We start from the raw sequence: 13,545 nt of genomic DNA on the forward strand, positions 1-13,545 counted from the left end.
CCTATAATCTTCAGAAAATTTGGATGACACAACTTTATGTCGAACATCTGACTTGTGGACTATTCCAAATATTTTAAATGAGTGGACATTTTCAGGTAACATGACAGAGTGAATGTTGTGTAGATTTTGTGTAGCTAATTGACAGAAATACAAAATGTTGCCTGTATAATTGCTGTATATTTAATTCAAAGGTGCAGAAGTTAATACAGTCCAGGAGCTGATACCTGGCGGATACGTAGAACATATACATATATATATATATATATATATATATGTATATATATATATATATATATATATATATATATATATATATATATATATATAACATGTAGCAAACGTATAAAATCACTGAGAAAACCCTTAAGGAAAACAGATTTCCGTTAGGGATCTATACTTTCAGTCATTTGATAGATACTGTATTGTACTTTATGAGATGCTGCAGATCCTGGGGTGGAGCTTTATAAACATAGGTGGGAATCTTTCAAAGCTTAAACCCACCTAAATGTTACAGTTAGAGCACCTTTTAGATTCCCTTATCCAGAACGACTTACATTTAGCACATTTAAACAGCTGAGCAACTGAGGGTTAAGGGCCTTGCTCAGGTGGCCCTGGGCTTCAAACTCATGACCTTCTGATCAGTAGTCTAATACCTTAACTACTAAGCTACCACATCCCATTTTAAAGTACTAGTATATTGAAAAAAAATCCTTATTAATCTGAAACATGCACAATGGTTATTTTGAAGGATAATTGAACTATGTTTTGGAAATATTTAGAAGTGTGATATCAGTGGGGCACAAATGTTATTTCAGTCATGAATCCATCTATTTTACTTTGGATATCTTTTATTTTTTTTTTGGATTTGAGTTTGTGCAAATATTTAGTTTAGCCACAAAGGCATTAAGACTATAGACATAAGAAGGACATGATGCTATAAAGAGAAGTATATAACAGAACAGCATTCAGGCAAGATGATTCACTAATCCTGAGTGTCATTCGATTAGACACAGGGACTTAAGCATTTTCCTCGGCCAATGGTCCCATCTAATCTCAGGTTTGTTGGTTTTGACTTGATGTTTTTTAGCTTCTTTGCTCATGTTTTTTTTCCTTGTGGCAGTGAAGGGCATTTAAGCCATGTAGGATTAAATTTGATAGGTATAACCTTAGCAGTGTAGGCTTTAGGGATTACAAATGCACAAAAGCGGACAGGAAAAAACCGGGAAAGTGAAGGGGGGTGGTTGAAGGACACTTTATTTAATTCTTTTTTCTTTTTTTTCTCCCAGCCCTGGATGTCAGCTTACTTATCATTGTTGAGGCATCAGAGTGTCTCCCTGCATTGATGAGAGAGGTCAAGCTCAGGTCCAGGATTATCTTTCACAAATCTTTCCCCTTTATCAATTTGTCAAGGACTCATCATCCAAAGGCATCAGATTGGCCACGATCCCAGATGGGACAAACAAAAACAGTGGAAAAACCTAACCCTGTTTAACAACAGAAAGCAGCCTTCAAACCCTTTACTTCGACTTTCCTTCCCTCTCTCGACAAATTGCCATGCTTTTATGTCAGTGTTTCTCTCGTAACTCTCTGTAATTCACAGTGTTTATGAGGCCCGTAGCACAGGTGTACATTCCCAGTCATGGCATAACCCACACTGCATTGCTCTATACTGCTGTAATCGTGAGTATAATGGTACTGTTCATCCAGTGGGACCTTTAAATTAGCAGTAAACTTGTCTGATAAAGTGCTCTAAAGTTCATCCCACCTGAAGAGGGCGTCATCGGGGCAGCCACCAGGCCGTTGACATTGAAAGCTGCCATTTGCTGCATCTGAGCGGCTGCGATGGCCGCCATGGGGTTGAGATAGGAGCCCTGTGTGGCTGCCATGATTGCTGCCTGCTGCTGCATCATCTGCTATAAAACGACATAGAAAAAAAGAATGACGTGAGTAAGAATGTTTATATTGTTTGATCGTGCAATGTACAAGAGAATATTTGCAACAGTCTGAACTCCCAGTCAGAATCTCAGGTAGAATACACACTGCTCACTTTGTCTCAGTTTTGTCTCAGTATTCGCTTCTGGTGTTTTATGTTATAAAGCATGTTTTTTATCATAGATTGGATGTTTTTTTGCCTGTGATTCAAAACTGAAGATTTTGATTTAGTGAAGTTGAGTGTTAGAAATAAATAAACTTAATTTTGAACTTTTTTATACTTCTGTAAAGGTGTCTATTGTTAGAAAGCACTATACAAATATATTGAACTGAATTGAATATTTCGGGGGGAAGTTTTTATACTTACAAAATGTGTTTGTGATGCAAGACCAAATTTTTGGGAGAATTACTTAGAATCTTGCAGAATTATTCTAGAAAGCTGAATTAGGAATATCATTGGGTTACCGCAAAAACAATGCAGAGATATATAGAGACCAATTCCCAGTACCAAGAATGTCGACTTACAAATATAAGTAGCACATCATTAGTACAAATTAATGCAACCCTAGTTCTGAATATTCGCCTCATGTCCAGCTGGGTTTCCTCCAGATTCTCTGGTTTCTTCTCAGATTAATAATAAAAAAAAAAAAAAAAAAAACACGGAGATGAGAAGAATGAGTGTTTGTTGACATTTAAATAATAAATGTGAAATGAGGAGTGCTGCAAATTTCAGCAAACATGTAGCTGCCTACCACAACCTGAGAAGCAACTAACAAGCCTCATCTTCCAGATGTATATATGATTGCTATTATAATTATTATTGTCTTTAAATATGTATTATTATTTGCATTTGTGATGAACCGGCATGCCCAGCGTTCCCGGGATAGACTCTGGATTCACCAAAGCCCTGACCAGGTTAAAGCAGCAACAGATGATGAATTAATAATGTGATTAATTAATAACCTGTTCACAAACTGGCTAGTGTTGAGGTCTAAACCAAATCTATTCTCTCAGACACTTCATTTCCTTACAATATCCACACATAGCATTAGTTTTTTTTCCGTAAGCTTCCCTGTTTCCTGAACAGAAGTAACAGCATGCATTTAGATTGGAAATTACTGATTCAGAAATATCACTTTCTTAGTATAATATCCGGAGAAAAACCCCACAGGGAGACATCTTGTTCACATTCCCTGAGTTTCCTTTGTGTGTCCTAAACCGAGCTCACGAATATCTCCTTGGGCCTCTACGGAGTCGGGCCTCCAGAATTCCCAACTGTGGTTTCGCTCTGCTCGACTGTTCCCTGCTAAGCATCTATAACGAGCTGTGTGTCGGCAGCGTGGGCACAGACAGCATCTGCTAGCCAGAGTCTGTTATCGGTCAAAGCTTCAGCGCTAACGTTGCCGTCTCCAAACATACGGAGACTTGAGCAGGGGTGGAAATATACACAGTAATGATTTCACTCCTGGGAGCCCAGAGACAGTTTAGTGTTTGGGAAGGAGGAAGTTATATACAGCCGCGCTCACATATTTTTACTTGGCTTTGGTCCCGGAAGTACCACAGGCTGACGTGTAAATTCATTACAATCAGCCTTAGACTATGTATTATCGGGTTTGGGTGCGAGAAATTATTTTTAGATTTAACTGGTGTCCACTGAGCGATTGTCTGAGTGCACATAACTCAGTAAGTGATTAATTAACTCGATTTTTGTTTCTTTTCTTAGGAATGGCTGTCCCACTGACCTACACCATATCTTTTCATTTTATACTAATGCAATTATAATTTTTATTGTAATATAATACAATGATGCCTGTGTAGACAAAGTGACTATCATGGTGAATTAAATTACCTTTATTTCCAGATTTAATGTTCTAAACATTTTCCATATTCATTAAAGAAACTATGACATTAATGTTTATGGTGAAAGTGAATCTTTAGTATTATTCTACTTCTAGTAAAAATCTCTAATGGGTCATTTAGACGGAATAAAGCATAGGGTTAGGGTTTAATTGACATATCGGGTCTTACAGCGTGTGTGTAGGCTCCATAGGCCCCGAACTGGATAGTCATGGGGCTGAAGATGCCAAGCTGTCCTGCCATCTGGTGCATCCTGCGCAGAGTTCGCTCTTTATCCGTGTCGGCAAACTTCACTACAAGGCTGGAGGACGCACCCTGAGAACGTGAAACAAACAGAAACATACAGTTCACCATCATCATCAGCTGTCAGGAATGAACACAATTCTTACACACTCTTGAAACACTCTCTTTTGTAGCTTTACTTTATAAGTTTAGGTTTTGAGCAAACATCCAGTTGTGTTCTGTGTCATGAAGATTTTGGCCCTTCATTGAGATGAGGCCAACCCTCATGAGGCATCTAAAGATATATCATCTCTAGTTGGATTCTGATTCATGAAGTATTCAGACATTCTAAAAGGAGATGCCAACTAAACATGGTCTATGAGGAAAACAAGCTCCTCATCAATACACCATTGTTGGACTGTATATTTATAATTACACCCTCCAGTGTCACCCAAATGAGGATAAGGTTCCATGAAGGTTTCTTACTCTTTTATCTAAAGGAGTTTTTCCTTGACTTGATTAATTTTTGTATTATATTTTTCTTCAACTAATATTAAATTTATTGTATTATGTTTCTTATGTTCTGTAAAGCTGCCTTGAGTTGTTAAAAGCGCTATACAAATAAATTGGAATTGAGTTGAATTGAATCTTACTCGCATCACCATTTCATCATTTAAGTTATTTACTTGATTTGACCCTTTATTATTAAACTGTATTAAATTAAAACTTACAAGCGCTCTTTTTTTGTTTTGAAGATGCCACAGATGTAATGGCTGACAGCTGATATCTGCTTACACACTAAATTGATTAAGCTAAAATTTGTTTTTCTGGGTTATTTAACTACAAAAGGTTAAGACCTATTGTTCCTTATTCAACATGGTATGGACAGAAAATAGACGAATAAAAATAATCAATGTCATTTTGTTGAACAATATGAGTGTTTTTCTAAACTGAGTCAAATGTATAAATGTATAATACTCTTATATTGTGTAAAAATTCTGAGCAACATATGGATTTTTTCCCCCAATGAAACTATTTATTTATATATATTTTTTCATTTCTTCAAAATTCATACACTTTAGGAATACATTTCACGTACAATGTCTGGGAAGAATTTGGTATTAATATGTGGAATATGTTTAAATAAATATTAGAAGCTTATACATTAAACAACAAATACGAACAATAAGAAAGAAATAACACACATGACGATATTGCAACTCATCATCATTCATGCTGTTATTGCTGGTAGCGGTGTCACATAGCTCAGGCCTCTCGTGCAGATTTTATTAGACCAGTGTTAAGAGAAATGTCCACATGAAAGTGCTCCACAGCCCGGGCCTGCACCGAGTGCTTTAATTGGGCCCTCGGGTTGCCATAAGGAAAAATGATGGGTGCTGGCAATGAGTTGATGAGCTGTATGAGTGATGGCTGTGTGTGAAGGCTTGAGGCTCTGGCTGTGTGCACTGGAGAGAAGTGTGAAGACCACGGTAGGCTTCAGAACGCTTTCCAACACGTCAGTGGTGGATACAGCTTCCTAATTACATCTGCTTCTGAGAGGAACATGAGCTGTTGCACACTGGCAGAAGTATTTGTGGAAAATATAAATGGAGGATTGATGACAACACTCTCCACTTTGCATCAAATTAATCTGAAGAACAATGAACAGAGACAGGTTCTTTTGTAAGTTAGTAAGGCTTGAAAGGCTGACAGTCATGCACACACACACACACACACACACACACACACACAAACACACACACACATAATTTACAAATGGTACTTAACTTATTTTCCAACTAGTAGTCAGTTAGTTAATTAGTTAGTTAATTAGTTTTTGTTCATTTTGTTCATGTTAGCTAAAATAACTTACAAATGATCTCCTTAACTGTTTTTTTATTCACTTTTTAATATTTATAAAGTTATTTTTAATAAACCCTGATTTTTTTATTTATTTATTTATTTATTTTTTACAAAGACTCAATATCAACTTTTGCATGCTTAAAAAGTAAAAAACACACAATAAAGCTGAAGCAAACTTAACGTAAAACAGTACAAACACTACAGCCTCTTGAAAGGCTTAAAGTAATTAAAGTTTTAATTAATGTGTTATCTTTTTATAGCTATAGCAACCTTGTTTAATGTCCACAAATCAGCTTAGCATTCTACCAGCTATAAAGAGTCACTAAAGATTTATCAAGCCTCTCTTATTCTCTCTGTTGTAGAGTCGCAGCACGTTGTGACTCTTCTCTCTTGAAGACGTTCAATAAACATCTCCCTACTACCATATCCATGGTGACATGCTTTACTGAAAAATAACAGTTTTTTTATTAAACATTAATTGTTATCCTCTTATTTCATATATTATCTGGATCATCTGTCATAGAAATCTAGGATTAAATCGTCAGTGCCGAAACATAGATTCATAAATCTGACAGAGTCTGTGCTATAAAGAAGATCAGGATACTTTCAGTTTTGGATATTAAAAAAGCCCAACTTTGTAAGAAAGTAAAAGTTGCTGACAGGATGTGTGTGTGTGTGTGTTTGTGTTTGTATGAGACAGGATGTTATTTGAAACCTGTTAAGTTGTGGCCTGCACTGCTATGTTGGAAAGCTCAAGTGTAAACATTTTTAAAGTTGACGGTGTATAAAAAAACAGTGCTAGTGTGGAGCGTGAGGCTCCAGGCCAGCTTTGCTCATGAACCTCAGCTGTGCAGTGGCTCTGTGGCAGCTGTGTGTGAGCTTCGGCAGGTTTCATATCACATCCTGTCACACACTCCTTGGCCCGCAGGGACCCATCTGCTGTGCTGCCCGGGACGCCGTTTCAATTAGTCGAATCGATTCTGCGCAGAGCTGGAGTAGAGCGGCGCTATTTTGTCCTTTCTAATTTCATTTCATTCCACCTGCTGACCTTTTCTCCGTTCACTCCAAACCAACCCCCCCAACCACCCCACACCCCAACCCCATCCCCAACCGGAGGAGAGACCAGACTGTCGGATTTAATGAGGTCGACGCTTAGCAAACATATCCCCCTCCAGCTCTGAACACTCTCTCCTGGAGTTTTCCTCTCTCTCTTTCCTTCATCTTTTGCTACTTCCTCTACCTGTCTGTATAATTTTTTTTTCTTTCTCCTGGAGCAGGGAGGTCTGGCATTTAGATCACATTCACGCTCGATGTATCTGTGTGTCCACTTATTTATTTATCAGCTCGTGAAGAATGCATCGGGTTGGCACACAGCCAGTGTGGGGACATGGCTCATAAAACAGAGAGAGAGAGAGAGAGAGAGAGAGAGAGAGAGACAGAGAGAGAGAGAGAGAGAGAGAGAGAGAGAGAGAGAGAGAGAGAGAGAGAGAGAGAGAGAGAGAGAGAAAAAGAGTAAGAAAAGGGTAGAGTAATGTAGGGGGACAAAGCGAGAAAGATAGAGAGAAAGACAGGAAGAGATAATTATACAGGAAAGGGAAAAACACAGACAGATTTGTGCAGACAAAGAGAAGCAAAGTTAGATGGTTACAGAGTGAGAGGAAGACAGATATACTGAAAGACAGACGGACAGAAGGAAGCCACAAAGTGCTAAAGAAAAAATGGAAGGAAAGATGTAGAAGGAGACAGAAATTCTTGAGAGAGAGCAGGCATTGAGAATTAAAAAAAAAGAAAAATGGGAACAAAAGATGGACAGAAACATAGAAAGAAAGATTAAGAGAGTATAATAAAGAGAAAGACAGAAAATACTACACAGAGGTAGAAATGGAGAGAAAGTGTGTGACAAGTATAGTATAGACTAAAAGAAAGAAAAGAGATTGACAGAGAAGAGAAAAAGAGACAGAAAGAGACAGTGGGGATAAGTTAAAGATGAATATAGGCAAATTGTGACAATGTCAGACTGACTGATAGAACCATAGAGAGAGAGAGACATAAAGACGGCACGTAAACGAAAGAGAGAAAGAAATGAGTTCCAAGAACTAGAGGGACAGAGAGGGAGAAAGAGAGGGAGAAAGAAGTGATGGTGATATAGACAGCAATATATACAGAAAGTGAAACAGACTGATAAAAAGAAAGACAGAGTAAGATAGAGAGACAGATAGAGAAGGACAGTGAAAAAGAGAGTCAAGAGTCAAAAGAGAGAGAGAGAGAGAGAGAGAGAGAGAGAAAGAGAAAGAGAGAGAGAGAGAGAGAGAGAGAGAGAGAGAGACAAACAGAAATAAAGTGAGCGAGCCAGAAATACAACGAATGGAGAGAGATTGACACAAAGAGCAAGACAGAGAGGCGACAAAGCAAGAACAATTGAAAGACAGGAAAAAAGATGACAGACGAAATGAGGGAAAGGGGAAAGAGAGATTAAGGGAAAGAGAAATACAAAAAGAGCTCAAGAGAGAAGTTGTGGAGAGATAAAAAGAAATAAAGAGAGAGAAAAATGGTTAGAGAGAAAGAAGAAGAAAGAAATCATAAATATGTTTTAATAGTAAAAAAGGAACTGTAAAACACGTGTATAAAATGATATGCAAATATATTTCCTTTTCATATGGCCCAGGTCTTAGGAGATAATGAAATGAAAATCTCATATGCGTTCACCCTGAAAGGTCAAGCCACAGCCTAAATTCCCCCTCGACTGCGGCGACACGGATGATGCGTTGATGCCGTGACGTGGAAATGTGGCAGCGGGTATTATACACGTGGCAGGAGAGCGACACGTTATTCCCCGTTCCTGCTGAAAGCCATATCCTCACAAACAAAAACAATAATCACCGCCAGGGCCGACTCCTCTGTCCTGACAGAAAAATGAATACGGCGAATTTGATAAGCTGCAACGGGGAGCCGTCATTTCTGGCAGGTCCGACTGAGGCATTTGTCACGGGTTCAAAAAACTAATCCCATTTCGAGGAGAACACGCCGCACTCGTGATGAGCACCGATATTGGATTTTGCATGGGCCAGAGAGATGTAAAGAAAAGAAAGAGGAACAAAACAATAACTCAAAGTGTAATTGAAGGATTAGATCGGAGTTAGAAAAGAAGACATGCCGCCGACGGTCTGTCACATCGTCACATCGCATGTCGGTATGGAATTTTTTTTAAAAAAGGAAGAAAACAAAATCGAGGTCTGCTTTCAAGGTTCGTTTACTTAGTTGACGTAGTTTACGCTCGGTACGGCGACGTGATGTTGACTGTTGTGACAAATATAAATAAAACGCTTTCGGCGCTTTTATCAAAGAGGACGAAACACTTAATCTGTCACAACGGAGTTAAAAACAACTACATAGCAGGATATGAGATTTATTCATGGCTATATTTTTACAGCAGGACTGAAAAATTGTTTATTCATAGGACAGTAGCATAAACATCCGTCACTGTCGCTTAAAACAGTAACACACATGCACCCAGAAATAAACACGCACACAGACAGTAAAATCTGCACTTTATCTAAAATCTCAGTAGCATAGGTGTTTCAGAAGGGCAGTAGAGTAGGTTAGAGTAGAGTAGAGTACAGTACTGGAGAGTAGAGATGTAATGTAATGTAATGTAATGTAGAGTAGAGCAGAACAGAAAAGTGTAGAGCAATGCAGGGTAAAATAAAGTAGAGTAGAATATTGTTAGAGTCATGTAGACTAGAGTAGAGTAGAGTAGATTGGAGTAGAGTAGAGTAGAGAAGAGTAGAGGGGATAAGAGCAGAACAGAGCAGAGTATAAATTTGTATAGAATAACGAGTGGAACATCATAGAGTAATGGAGTAATGTAGATAATAGCAATGTAGACTAAAGTAATGTGGAGTAGAGCAGAGTAATGCACAACATTATACAGCAGTGTAAAGCAGAGTAGGGTGGATTAATGTAGCGTAGAGTAATGTAGAGTAGAGTACAGCAGTGTAGGGTGGATTAATGTAGCGTAGAGTAATGTAGAGTAGAGTACAGCAGTGTAGGGTGGATTAATGTAGCGTAGAGTAATGTAGAGTAGAGTACAGCAGTGTAGGGTGGATTAATGTAGCGTAGAGTAATGTAGAGTAGAGTACAGCAGTGTAGGGTGGATTAATGTAGCGTAGAGTAATGTAGAGTAGAGTACAGCAGTGTAGGGTGGATTAATGTAGCGTAGAGTAATGTAGAGTAGAGTACAGCAGTGTAGGGTGGATTAATGTAGCGTAGAGTAATGTAGAGTAGAGTACAGCAGTGTAGGGTGGATTAATGTAGCGTAGAGTAATGTAGAGTAGAGTACAGCAGTGTAGGGTGGATTAATGTAGCGTAGAGTAATGTAGAGTAGAGTACAGCAGTGTAGGGTGGATTAATGTAGCGTAGAGTAATGTAGAGTAGAGTACAGCAGTGTAGGGTGGATTAATGTAGCGTAGAGTAATGTAGAGTAGAGTACAGCAGTGTAGGGTGGATTAATGTAGCGTAGAGTAATGTAGAGTAGAGTACAGCAGTGTAGGGTGGATTAATGTAGCGTAGAGTAATGTAGAGTAGAGTACAGCAGTGTAGGGTGGATTAATGTAGCGTAGAGTAATGTAGAGTAGAGTACAGTAGTGTAGGGTGGATTAATGTAGCGTAGAGCAGTGTAGAGTGGAGTACAGCAGTGTAGGGTGGATTAATGTAGCATAGAGTAATGTACAGTAGAGTACAGCAGTGTAGGGTGGATTAATGTAGCGTAGAGCAGTGTAGAGTGGAGTACAGCAGTGTAGGGTGGATTAATGTAGCGTAGAGTAATGTAGAGTAGAGTACAGCAGTGTAGGGTGGATTAATGTAGCATAGAGTAATGTAGAGTAGAGTACAGCAGTGCAGGGTGGATTAATGTAGCGTAGAGTAATGTAGAGTAGAGTACAGCAGTGTAGGGTGGATTAATGTAGCGTAGAGTAATGTAGAGTAGAGTACAGCAGTGTAGGGTGGATTAATGTAGCGTAGAACAGTGTAGAGTAGAGTACAGCAGTGTAAGGTGGATTAATGTAGCGTAGAGTAATGTAGAGTAGAGTACAGCAGTGCAGGGTGGATTAATGTAGCGTAGAGTAATGTAGAGTAGAGTACAGCAGTGTAGGGTGGATTAATGTAGCGTAGAGTAATGTAGAGTAGAGTACAGCAGTGTAGGGTGGATTAATGTAGCGTAGAGTAATGTAGAGTAGAGTACAGCAGTGTAGGGTGGATTAATGTAGCGTAGAGTAATGTAGAGTAGAGTACAGCAGTGCAGGGTGGATTAATGTAGCGTAGAGTAATGTAGAGTACAGCAGTGTAGGGTGGATTAATGTAGCATAGAGTAATGTAGAGTAGAGTACAGCAGTGCAGGGTGGATTAATGTAGCGTAGAGTAATGTAGAGTGGAGTACAGCAGTGCAGGGTGGATTAATGTAGCATAGAGTAATGTAGAGTAGAGTACAGCAGTGTAGGGTGGATTAATGTACTGTAGCTTAGAGCAGTGTAGAGTGGAGTAGAGTGATGTAGAGTAGAGTGAGATAGAATAGAGCATTGTAGAGTGGAGTAATGTAAAGTAGAGCAGTGTAGAGTGAAGTAATGTAGAGTAGAGTGATGTAGAGTATAGCAGAGTAGAGTAATGTAGAGTAGAGAAGTATAATGTAGAGTATATTAGAATATATAAATGAACTTTAGTAATCCCCAAGTGGAAATTTGGTACATTTTAGTTTGTAATGAAACACTGATATCAAACATGGACAGTAAGTCAGTAGGTGTCCTGTCAATAATAAAGGGCTTTTTGTTAGTCTTTGCGAACCACTGTGTTATAGTAGCATGATGTATATTGGGTTAATATTAATGCTCTCATGCATATCAATAACATTCTATATTTCTGTTGTAACATACTTACTCAGAGGCTCTGTGGTGGATGTTTGACATGAATAGATTTTTTTCTACAGAGATGTAATTATTTAAATTTTCCACAGTTCATTCTCACAGGAAAAGAAAGGATTGCATATGTTAAATAGCGATTTATGTTCAATTGTGACGTATCAAAATTTTACGTGAATGCTCTGTGTCACATGTATTTTAACCAAACCCACCTCTACATAGAGCTGTTCTAACTTTGTGGGTAAAGTGCCTTTAAGAGCATATGATTAAAATTCCCAGACTTGGGGAAACTTTTCTTCTCTGCAAACACAATCTGGCTTTTAAAAATTCTAAACTTGATATGTTAAATACTTATACCCTAGTGTCCCATGCAGGATGTGTTCCTACTTTGTGACCAGGATGGAGCAATTACTGAAGATGAATGACTGAATATTTTGGTGTAAATCATGTAAATAACATGCAAATAACCTATTTATAAGCTTAATTCATTTTTTGCCTGAAATAACCCTTGCTTTATTAATGCAACAGCTTCACAATACACCTTGTCCTTTGTCGGTTCTTGCCCTTATTTATCTTGAGAAATTTTCCACTGTGGAATTCATGCAGATTAATACAGCATGCTTAACAGCCCATTTTAAAGTGAAACTAATCTGCACACTTTCCAGCAAGCTGAAATGATTTGCAATAAGAGAAGAGATGCCAATAATTTATGCAGGAGTAGTGCCTTGCAGTGCCTGAGCTGCAAACATACTGCAGTATGGCTTTGTGATATTTTTATCATCACATTGGGTCTCAATGGTGCCTGTCATCACTTCAAAAGTGCACGTCAACACAATCTCTCATAAACGCTGCCCATGGGCCAGACACCTCCCACAGACATACCACCTGCATGCACTGCATACTCTGATATTCTCTCTTCATTCCAATGCTCTTCTTGCTTATAAATTGACAATAATAATGCATCATCCAACTATTAGGTAAGAGGCGTTACACCAAAGAACGGACAATTGAAATCCCTAAATCACAAAAACCATGTTAGAATTGACAGCTAACCAACAATCACATTCAAGTTTCTGATCACACATATGAGCTGCTCACTTACATGGGACTTAAACCCATCATCATCATCTTCAAAGCCCAACAGAGACTCGACTGAGAAAACTAAAGTGATATATATTAAAGAGGCTGAAACTAGCAATCATCCAAAGCATCCTGCCATCCTTCATGACTGTCTGGTACAGCAATACTGACTCACACATTGAAGATAAAACTTCAACAGATTGTGGGGAAAAATAATCAGACCTGATTTTCCATCGGTACAATCTCTGTACATCATATACATCAGAGCTTTAAAAGTGTACTCTGACTCTGACCCCTCCCACACCAGCATACCTCATACTTCAGTTCCTTCCCTCTGGCAAAAGATGCAGACTCCTGATGACTCAAAAAGCCACATGATGTATTTTCTTTCTGCTGTCAGATAGCTCTACTCGTAACTGTGCTTTACAAGCTGCTGGTTCTTTCAGCATGCCTTACTATACACTATCCCTGTGTTAAATATGCACTCAGAATTCTGTTAGTCTATAATAATGTGTAATCATTCAGGTCAATCAATATTTAGGTTTCAGACCAGCACTATGATTGAACTGACTTGTGCGACCTCCAGTGCCTGGGAATTTGGCCGCAGCAGTGAGACCGTGAACTAATAGATAAGCTACTAAATAGAAATAGGCTAGCTAGTTGTTGTTCTTTTAGCTGCACT

At 38.5% G+C, this 13,545-nt stretch overlaps 1 protein-coding gene across 6 annotated transcripts in view; it reads right to left on the reverse strand.

Moving 5' to 3' along the window:
- Positions 1 to 13,545, reverse strand: part of celf6 (CUGBP Elav-like family member 6) — a 145,121-nt gene that overhangs the window by 15,492 nt on the left and 116,084 nt on the right. For 4 of the 6 annotated variants that reach the window (XM_060878882.1, XM_060878883.1, XM_060878887.1 and 1 more), the window contains 2 exons: positions 3,961 to 4,104; positions 1,766 to 1,913 (listed from right to left, as the gene is read on the reverse strand). In XM_060878882.1, the coding sequence (XP_060734865.1) occupies positions 1,766 to 1,913; positions 3,961 to 4,104 (292 nt within the window). The remainder of the gene's footprint in view (positions 1 to 1,765; positions 1,914 to 3,960; positions 4,105 to 13,545) is intronic. The other 2 variants (XM_060878884.1, XM_060878886.1) reach the window with 1 other exon arrangement.

Source organism: Tachysurus vachellii, chromosome 9 (assembly GCF_030014155.1).
Source record: "Tachysurus vachellii isolate PV-2020 chromosome 9, HZAU_Pvac_v1, whole genome shotgun sequence".
Taxonomy (NCBI): Eukaryota; Metazoa; Chordata; class Actinopteri; order Siluriformes; family Bagridae; genus Tachysurus; species Tachysurus vachellii.